At 42.3% G+C, this 10,855-nt stretch overlaps 2 protein-coding genes across 2 annotated transcripts in view; one reads left to right on the top strand and one right to left on the bottom strand.

The window, feature by feature from the left end:
- Positions 1-10,855, top strand: part of CD96 (CD96 molecule) — an 80,176-nt gene that overhangs the window by 27,554 nt on the left and 41,767 nt on the right. The window contains exon 5 of the mRNA XM_063113434.1: positions 1,499-1,554. Within this exon, the coding sequence (XP_062969504.1) occupies positions 1,499-1,554 (56 nt within the window). The remainder of the gene's footprint in view (positions 1-1,498; positions 1,555-10,855) is intronic.
- ZBED2 (zinc finger BED-type containing 2) lies at positions 7,036-7,689 on the bottom strand. The gene has a single exon (XM_063089474.1). The coding sequence runs from the start codon at positions 7,687-7,689 to the stop codon at positions 7,036-7,038; it is 654 nt and encodes a 217-aa protein (XP_062945544.1).

The following is a 10,855-nucleotide window of genomic DNA, read 5'->3' as shown; positions in this document are numbered from 1 at the left end:
GCCCCAGCTCCTCTGCTACTTCCCGCATCTCCCTTACTGGTCTGCTGTGACTTTACTTTCCCCAGCAGGGAGTCACCTGGCCATCACATTTGCTGTCCCCCACTCCAAAATTCTAAACCTGACAGTCCTGAACTTCAAAGAGAATCTGTCTCTTTCTACCACTCCTGCAACTTTTAGTGATTGTTTTTTCTTTCAGGTCCTTCAGTTTACTGGTATTTGTCTGCTAGAAGAAGTTCAGAAACACCCCTCCTCCCACTAGTGTTTCAGGGTTGTATCTTTGTTTGAGTTTACGTGAAAGATAACATTGAGATAAGGATTTGAGTAAAATTAATTTCTTTGAGAGGTTATCCTCGGAAACATCAGAAAAGGAGTGGGAAAGTGAGCCAAGGAAGGGAAGGAAGATAATAAAATGTGCATGATTAAGCAAGTTACCACTGTGGCTTAGAGTTCAGTCTTACTGGGGATCTCTAGGAGAGAACATAGAACACACATAAGAGTTATCCCAAATGAAGGGCAAGAAAGCTAGAGTATTTATCCACCAACCCCACATCTGTTATCACCATTAATTCTCTGGGACTTCCAGTTTCTCCTCCTTGTGGACTGAGTATGCTCCCATAATTTCAGTATGTCCTTAGGCAGAGAGTCATAGGCATGCCCAGAAAGAGGCCTTCAGCATGTAGAGGTAGATGCCAAGTGGACATGGCAGGCATCTGGGACAGGGGGTCTTAATATTCTTTCCACTGAATCATGGAAGATTTTTCTGCCATAATCAAGACTTACTTGAAGCCACGTCCGTTCGACATGGTGTACTCAATGTCTACTTTGTGCTGGGCACTGTTAAGTGCTAGAGACGTGGAGGTGCATACAATACTCTGGTTTTGAGGCACTTACAATCTAGCACAACAACAAAATCGCTGAAGTATTACCTGATATATTCCAGTGGCAAGCAACCACAAGTTTCAAATGTTTTTCCCATCCCCCTCAGGGGCCTTAAAATAAGACTTTATTTTGGACATGTAGAACACTCCTCTCTCTCCCCATCACCTGCCCCTCCACTCATCTGTAATCCCAATTTCACTTCACTCACCACTGATCATAAACTCAAGTATCAGCTACACATCTTCCAGAAGGCTCCTCTTATCCCCCAAGGTTAGGTTAGAAGCTTTTCTTAAAAGCTTTCTTCAAATTCTACATGTCTTCAATCATTGTACTTATCTGAGTGTGTTATTACTTCTAGTATATTTATCTATATTTTTCATAAAAAAAGTATGATTTCTCCACCTTTGTTTCCTAGGTGTCTAGCAGACTGCTATGCACACTGTGGGTTTATAATAAATATTTGCTGGATGATGAATCTCTCTCTCACACACACACACACACACACACACACACACACACACACACACACACACACACACACACACACACACACCCCTAGTATCCAGAAAGGATGACATTCAGTGCCACTGCCATTAACTGTGTTTTATTTGTCTTTAAGCTAAGCCAGAAATCCCCATGATTGTGGAAAATAACTCCATGGATGTCTTGGGAGAGGTGAGTGACATTAAAGCCTTTGAGAATCTATAGTATTACATGCCAAGGTGTGCTGAGTTGTGTAGTTGTCAGGAATGTTCTCTCCTTGGCCTTCAGACAATTCACTGCTGATGAAGATGAAGGGAAGTGGTGTTGATTCTAGAAACCAAATAAGAATCCTTTCTTTTAGACTTAGAGCTCTCAGAATGTGAGACATCTTTAGTCCTTAAATTTCCCAGAAAAATAGTCCCAATTGCTTAAACTTCTCTTTAATAAAAATTGAGGTGGATAGTGAGGGAAAAGTAGGGCAGAAAGCTGTGTGAATCCTGGGGTAAGAATAAGGCTTTTGCTTAGCTGACATTTAGTTTGTTCTAACCCATTTCCTGTACCAGCTTTCCCATTGTTTTTATTTCGAAGTGACAGTAGGAAATCTGCCCTCTTGTGCTGCTTCAGAACCCTGGCTATTTTTTTGGCTTGTAAGAGGAGGGCAGGAGAAAAAAAAAAGTAGAATAGGGCCCTCTGACTTCAACTTCTCATGTGCTGTTCCCAGCCTCTCATCACTGGGATCTGGACCCACTTTGCAGCCCTTCCTTTGCTGGCTGTGACCTTGGGCAAAGTACTTCACATCTCTGTGGATGGTTTCTCCATCTATGTGAAGGGAATGATAATAGTACCTGTACATTGTTGTTTTTAAGAACTAAATTTAATAATCTACAAAAGTTCTTGGTACAGTATGGGGTACATGTTAAGTGTTCAATAACCATTATTGTTGCTCTTTTTGTTCTGATTACTATTATCTGTTTTAATCAGCTGTCACGTGGCCTTTTGCCTTCATCTAAGCATTTCAAAACCCCATGTAAAATAAATATTCTCATTAATTCTCAAACATTTTTTGTTATATGGAGTGAGAGAAAATTATACTCATATTCTACTTTCTTCTTTCCTCAGGAACATTAAATAATTTATGATTTCTGGTCCCACTGAATATCATTAATTTCATATGAGCTGCATACAAATCATAGCTCAGACTCTGTGGGATGGTTTTGGATGACTGTATATATGCATTATCCAAGTATTTGTGTCTTTTGCCATCATGTATTAATCTCTTAGATTACTGCTGTTGTAATTCTGGTTATATAGGAAAAGATTTAATCATTTATATTCTGCTATAATTTAGTTTCCAAGTTTATTGGTGATTTCATTTCAATAATTAATACAAAACAAGTAATCTAATAATACAACTCTTGGTAGGTGTTTTTGGTTCTTAGAAGGATCTCTTGTAGATTCGTGGTGCCAGTGTTTGCAGATAATATGGACTCAATCCAGATATAAAGCCATAAGTTAGATCTAAGAATTCCAGTTTTTTAAAAAGGACTTTGCCTGATATGCCATCAGATTTCCTCCTCTGCACTCATGCTTGCCCCGGCGCTGGCTAGAAAAAACCAGAGAACTCTCCTTCCTGGGGAATTAGTTAATAATCTCTCTCTAACCCCACATAACCGGCTACAGGACACGGCTTGTCTATAGGTCTTTTAAGATCTTGCCAAACCTTAGTAATTCCTCACTCTAATATTCTTATACTCCCTGCTGCATTTTTTCAATAACTTATTAACTCTTCAAAGCCCTTTCACATACTTTTATATTGTGGTGTTCCCAATGAGCCTCTGAAGTACCTAAGGCATCTGTCATGTTACAGATGAGAAATTAGAGCCTGGGAAGTCTAACAACTGGCTGAGTCATTAATAAAGGACAGAGTAGGGATGCATGTTTAGCATGCTCCTATCCAGGCAGGATGGTAGGATGAAAGGAAATCATGCTTCTGGGTTGGATAGGATGAAAGGAAATCATGCTTCAGACTCAAATCCTAATTCAACCACTTACTAGTTACATATCCTCATCAAGTAGTTAACCTCTACAAGCCTTAGCTAACTCATCTCTAAAACTGGGAGAATAATAAATACTTCACAGGGTTCTTAGGAAAATTAAATGTGTACACAGTAATAGAGTACACAGCACACAGTAGATGTCTCAGGAATATTTTTTCCTACCCATTATTTATCATTCACCCATATTTATCATCCACCCACCCTCCTTCACCCATTTCTTTCTCTGTGTGTACATTCATAAATCTGCTATGTGAGATTCTAAGAGACAATGTGGGATAATGAAAAAAAGAGCATAGATTATGGAATCTGATAGTACTAGGTTTGAATTCTCCTCCATCACTTATTAACTTGGGCCCCAGGACCTCAGTTCTTTAACTTCCTCATCAGTGAGTGAGGATGATGATTCCAACCCCACATGGGTGATGTAAGGACCAAATGAGAGAACATATGCAAAGTGCCTACCATCTGGCAACCATGAGTGTTGGGTAATGGTAATTTCCTTACACCCCCTCCATTCCCTAGAAATCAGTTCAATCAACATGCACGTACTGATGCCTACTCTCATGCTACGTATTCACTATGCTTGCAGCCCTCAGTGTTGGAGTGTACTGGAGCTTTGGTCACTTGTGAGCTGTTTCTTCTACTGTTATTAGTTAAATTTACAAAGTTTATGGCTAATTTAGTTTTTCTGTAAAATAGGAAAGACCCCACATTTTTCTAACAATGATGCCTCTCAGGCTTGGACATACCACAGTGTCACACCTATGGATGCTCTTGTGTGTTCCTGAGGGTGAGACTTCGCCAGCGTTCCAACCTAGCATGCAGCTTCATTCCTGCAGCTAAGATTGCAAGGAAGTCTTTAACCTAAATCTCAGGGCCCCTCCATGTATCAGATTTCTGCATGAGAGCAAAAGATGCTGGGCCAAAGACCCCCTCAACCCACAGCTGATGATGAAGCGTAAGAAGGCACAAGAGAGATGCATGAAAATGCCAGAGTTCATTCAACAGTCCAGTTTTTCCACAAGCCACATACATCTCTCTATGCTTGTGCTTTATGCTCTAACCTGATCATCTCCATGGATCCTGTCCTTGTTACTCCCTACCTATATTATGTTTGACAAAATTTAGAGGGAAAATTTTAAAGAAAACTGCCTCACATGAAATATTGAAAACAAAAGCAGTCTTGGGTTCAGTTGCCTAAAAGGGAAGAGAGACTGTAATAATAGGAGCCATGCAAAATAGACACCATCATCAAAAAAACATACTGCAGTTTGCATCAGAGTTCATCAAGAGAGTTCTGGTAGCTTTTTGCAGAATTTAATTATTTGTGTTGATTTGGTTTGGGTTTTTCAAAGCTCAAATGCTTGTGGATTCCTTGACCCTCTTAAGCTTCACTCCAAATATATGTGTTTTTGTTTTTATAAAGATTAGGTATTACAGCCTCTTTTTCGCCTAGCATCTTTAGTGGCACGACAAGGCTCAACTCCAAATGTCTGGCTACAGGCCACCGGCACCCACCATCATGTGCATAGGTGAGCACCTGAGCTTTCACCACAGCTGGAGAGGGCCCTAGAAGGGCACCACACCCTGTGGAAAAGCAGAGGGGAAATGGAATTGTAGCATCAGGCAGATTTCTAGACAAAGCAGCATTACAGGACTGCAGGGTAGCCTGGGCGTTTCACAAGCCCAGTGTTTGGACTTCTGTTTGTTCCACAGACAGCTCATAGGGAAGACAGGTCTGGCTGTTAGGGCTGTCTGACAAGTCTAAGAAGCAATAAGGGTGCGACACAGAGGTGAGGGCTAAAGGAGGCAAGACGCCATTACTGTACCAGGATCCGGTCTGCTTTCAGAGGGGTTAGTGCTGTAAGGTACTTGGGCTATCTATGAGATAATGGGAAACTGCCTGTATCTCTTTTCATCTACCCTATCTTTCTCCCTACGTCATTGTTACTCTCAATTCATTAAAAAAAAAAGGTTCTAGAAGATTCTTCCAAAACAAAAGTCAACTCCAGCACAAAGGCCAGAGTAGTTTCCAGTTTGATTTGATTTGATTCAATTCAATTCCTAAGTTAACATTTTAGGCACGACCTCAGCAGCCCAGGAAATTTTTCTGTCCCTGTGGACTGTCAGGCTTCCTTTTTCCAAAGCATCTCTCAACAGTTAAAGATGAACAGTTTGAAAAAAACAAAAAAACAAAAAAACAGAACAATGGATTGGCATGAAGTTAGCATTTTAGAGGTACGAGTAAAACCTAAAACCCACCACTCAAATGATCGACTGATCTGTGGGCACAGAACAAAACCAACTTCACTCATTAAAATTGACCTCAGGACCCAAGAAAATGCTCTCTGCCCTTCACTCATCCAGATGGTCACGGGCTCCTTTCTTCTTTCGTGGTGAACTTTTGCTTGCGCACTGCCTCTCTTCCCATTTTCACATTTCTTCTCTATCTCCTTTTCTTTTTTTACTTTCCTATCTCTGTTCTTTATTTCTCCTTACTTACCCCCATTTCTCTGTCTTCTTTTTCTTTCTGAGTTTCTTCTCTTCCTCACTAATTCCTTTTCCTTTAACAGACCTCAATATGAAATTAGATTATATTTTGAAAACATACTAAGTATCAAAGACCTTAACACAGACCTTACAAAGAGAATTTGAGTTAAACATGCTCAGATCTCAAAAAAAAAAAAACCGAGAAATAGAATAATGTACTATCAGAGCATACAATAAATAACATCCTAAAAGTGTGCTTTGTAAATTCTAGACAGTACAGAGTGTGAGAGAACATGGCAACAATGGTCTTTTTAAAGCAGAACAAAGTGTTGAATCCTAAAAAAGGAAAAAAAAATATGTACTTTTAAATACCTGAGAGTAAATTTTTATATTCTACACTCTTAATGTTTAAACCAAGCAAGTTGAAAAGTATTTAATTTTCTCTGTGCTACCTACATATTTACGAGTTTAAGTGTTAGATTGGTGAAAAGACTCAGAAGACTCAACTTATACTGATGAAACAGCTTTAATATAAGCAGCCAGTACAACAGCACAGCAAGAGAAGAAAGGTTTGCACTGAAAGGTCTGCAGATCTCAGGCTCGGGCTTATTTGTCCTTCCCCTGCTGGATCACATATAACAGCTTTGTATTCACATCTCAAACCACCACTAGTGTGCGTGCAAACACCTAAGCTCTCTCTTGGTGGGGTTGCTGAGAGGGAGCTGGTCATGCGGGCACATTCCAGCTACCTGGCCAGCCTCACTCAACCGTCAAAACCTTCAGCTCCACCAAAACTAAGTGTTGAGCATAAATCCAATTATTTTTACTAAACAATGCTGACAGGCTGGTATATTCTGCACTGAAACAACTGGCAGACCCAGTGGAAAATAGCATTTATCTTTAATTAGTACATTTTAATATTTCGGCCAAGGATCAGCACAGCTCTAGGAACTCTGTAGATAAGCACGTGGTCAATTTAGACCTGCTGAGATTAACTCATGCTATACACTCTTTCTCTTAAAAGTAAAATGCCACTAAACTACTTTATATTTGAGCTGGAACTTAAATGGTTCTTTGCTGTAATTCTACAGTCAGTGTTTTCAAAATAGAGTCCCCCTCGCCCAATTTAAACAAAATGGAAGGGATGTGCTGCTGCAGGCAGGTCTTTCTCCTGCTGGCATGCCTCCTTCTCAGCCCTCACCTTCCACTTCATCTCCAGGATGGCCCTTTCCACCTCCTCCAGGGCTCGCTCCCTCCTTTCCACAGCTCTCTCCCGCCATTCCACAACCCTCTCCCTCCTAAGCACCTCCTTTTCCCTGTGGCTGGCCCATAAAGCCAGAGCACCCACCTGCTCCAGCAGCCTGCCCCAGTCACCCTCGATGCCCACGGGGAGCTGGGGCCCTTGAGGCCTTGGGTCCTGGCGCTGCCCTGCCTGACCATGGCCACTCTTCTCCAGCTCCTCTCTGTGCATGCTTTTCAGATGCTTCCACAGAGCTGTAGTGCCCACATTGACCCCAGGGCCACGGCTCACCTGCCGTCCACACAGGCGGCAGGTGGCAAACTGGTTGGGGTGGTGCCCAGCACGAGCAGGGGCCAGGTGGAAGTACTCCCACGCCTCAGAAAACCGGGTCCCCTTGTTGTGGGGCATTGGAGAGGGCACAGCACTTGCAAAAGGGCCAACCAGTTCCCCTGTCTCACTGATCTCCTCCTCCTCCTTCATCTCTAGGTCCCCCTTTGCCTTCATCCTGGTTCCCTCCTCTTCCTCCTCTTCTCGCCTCATCGTGTCTCTGCTTCTGCAGCTTTCTTTATGATGTGCCTAGACGTGAGCCAAGAGTTGTAGCTGAAGCACAAATTAAATCATTTGGGGGACGGGACTGTGCTAACTCTTGGGGATCCACAATAATGGTCAGCCTCTGGCCACACCTGGGTGGTGTGATGTTTTCTCCTTTCTGCTTCACTGGAGAGTCAGGGTGAGTCAGACACAAGCAAGATGGCCTATGAGTACATTCTCTCCATGCTCCAGATACTTACTGATCCCTCTTTGACTAAGCTGGAAAGACAACACACATTTGTTCCTGCAAGCAAACGTGTTCCCTGTCCAACAATTACAAAGCTCTTCAGTGAACTCAGTGTTCTCTACGTCAACGACCACAACAAGTATTTTTGAATATTGAAAATTTTAGATTTTCTCTTGATTCTCCTCTTGGTTGCTTCCACTGTTTCTGTGTTCCTTGTTTCCTATAAAATATGTTTTGGAGGCAGAAGGAACAGCATCAGTTTTCAAGCTGTTCAGGATCCCCAGGGCTGGGGTCTCACTGGGTCTTCCTAAGAGCAGACGAAAGCAAGCACAGACAGATGCTGTTGTAGAGAGAGTCTTGCTTCCCAAGAACTGTTGCAACAAGCAACCCAGAGCTGCAAAGCCTGCCAGGATCTGGGCAATAAAGTTCCCAATGTGAGGTCAGTTTGTCCCTAAGGAGGTCCCTCCGAGGCTGAGATTTTAAGAAATCCAAACCGTGGGCCTCACTGTTTTCAGCAGGAGGAGCAAACATGCCCAGAGGAGAAGGAGGTCGAGCACATCTCCACTGTTGTCTGGCTGTCCTCGCAAGCAGCTCACTGTACTCCACTTCCCCGGCACAATCACCTGCAAAGCCAACAGCCAATAAGACCTTCCCAAAGCACCTTACTTCAAATGTTTGTCTTATTTACCCCATTCTGAAGATAAATAAATAAATAGAAAATTATATTGCATTTTCAAAACAGCATGACTTCTCTCTCCTTTCTTGGGACATTCCTTAAATGAATAACAGCCTTATTCATCAAGCTTTGCAACCCCAAACAAGTCCCCCCCTCACCACAAATGGGTACTCACAGGCAAGCAAGGCTCTGGACTTGTCTCTGATCTCTCAGTGCAGAGTGAATATGCTCCTGCACACCTTGAATGGCTATTAGCTGACTCCTACCCCCAGGAGGAGGGCACCTTCAGTTCTGGTTTCCTCCCACTTCCAGGGAAGCTTTGTTTCCCAGTGGGTGTGTCTTTGCCTGTCGGTTTTTTGCTACAACACTTAAGCACAAATGCAAACCTTTCCCCCACCCCCTACATTACCCCCCAAAAAGATGTTTCTGGTAAATATGCAGCAGAACAGTAAGTCAAGCACCTACAAGTCTTAGTTCTGTTTCCCGATGACTAGATTATCTGGCCTCTCGAGCACAGAAAGAGATTTGGGGAGGGGAGGGCAGGGCGAGGGCAGGGCGAGGGAGATAGGTAAAATACGGGCAGAGAAACCACATGCCTCCAGGACATCTGTGGTTTCAAGTATTTTGTCCACTTGTCAGACCATGAGTCTTGATTTTTAGCTTGGCAACTATGGCTGTGGTAAATACAGTCAGTAGAAAAGCCAAAGAACTTGCAGAAAAGGATGGATTAAGTAAAACAAACCCCTAAAATTCAGGAAATTGAAAGCAGATCTGGAATATTTTTTATTTTATTATGTAACTAGAGTTGGAAAAGCTGAAATGCTATTGGTTTCTACTCTCGGAAATAAAGGGAAAAAATGACAACTTAAGCAAAAAAATATATATATATATATATATACATATGTATTATATATATTAAATATGCTTATGCATAATATACATGTATTTATATTTGAAAAGAAAAACTTACCAAGAGGAGACAGAAACTTTTTTTAAAAGATGTCCATGGAAGAAAAAGTTTTCATTATAAAAGAAAAGATAAAAATGACATAGCAGAAAACATGTAGAACCTGAAAGTTAAATTTCAAATTGGGGGGGGGGAAGGGGGAAAGAAAAATTCCAAATAGAAATGAAGAGCTGGTAAACAAATAGGAAAACTTTGTTTTTTAAAGATTTTTCTTTCTAAACTAAAAATGTTTAGTTTTTTTAAAAAAAACTAAATGTTTTTTAAATGATTCTAATGAAAAGACACTGTCCAAACTTAGACAAAGTGAATGTGGGTTAACTTACAAATGATCATCATTTCAATATTTTATCTGTGGAAATAAGGAAACGATCAGTCTTAACAGTCAGATTTGGATTTATCTTTTCTGATTTATCAATTTCAAAATCTTCCGTTTGTTCGCTGGCCTCCCCCCCACCCAGCCCCCTTCCAGGGCAACATCCCCGGCTGACATCTGGGCCTCGAGGTGCTCTGCTTAGGAGCGCATTTCACCCATCCGTCTTCATGAACTCCCCACTACTTTTCAACATAGACCACCTGCAGAGTTCAGGTCTATCTCTTCCCAGTCCACAAAATTTGACTATGTTCTCTAAGTTATCGCCAGATTTCACTCTTCTTCGTACTTCTATAGAACTTTCCAAATACTTTTTGTAACTTACTACACAATTCTTTGGGCTATTGCTCACTTATTCCATTTAATCCACTTATAACTTTTAATCAGTTCTGGGTCTTGTGTGGTCAGATACACCTGGGCTGTGTGGAAGTTCTGGCCCAGGACTGAGTCTTTACAGCAAATTGCATCCCCTGCAGTTCTTTTGCTTTGACCAGCCTCCACTGAGTTGGCCTGTGCCGACCAGATGGCAGATCAGCTTCCCACACTGCACCACAGTGTCCCCAGTGGGCCAGCCTCCCACTGCCTTCCAAAAACCTCCTGTGGGGTGGACCATGAGCTGGACCCTAGTGATGACTCACCAGCCTCTGGGTGGCTTCTGTTTTCAGTTGGCTATATCCCCTCACTCCTGTATGGGCCCATGGGAACCCTGTCAGTGGTCTCACTGGCCTGGGAGCTGGTGTGGTGCTCACTAAGGCCCTCTTCTCCCCTGCAGACTCCAAGCAATTTCCTACAAAGGGCACAGCTGCAGCTTTTGCCAGCTTCTGTGGGGTTGGCCCTGAAGTAGCCAGGGCTTGAAACAATCAGAGTGGTCCCTTCTTTCTCTCACCTTGGCTTTTCCCGCCTTCACAAACTCTG

This window comes from Cynocephalus volans, chromosome 1, assembly GCF_027409185.1.
Source record: "Cynocephalus volans isolate mCynVol1 chromosome 1, mCynVol1.pri, whole genome shotgun sequence".
NCBI lineage: Eukaryota > Metazoa > Chordata > Mammalia > Dermoptera > Cynocephalidae > Cynocephalus > Cynocephalus volans.
The sequence above is the reverse complement of the archived record's forward strand: the minus strand, read 5'-3'. Positions and strand labels throughout refer to the sequence as shown.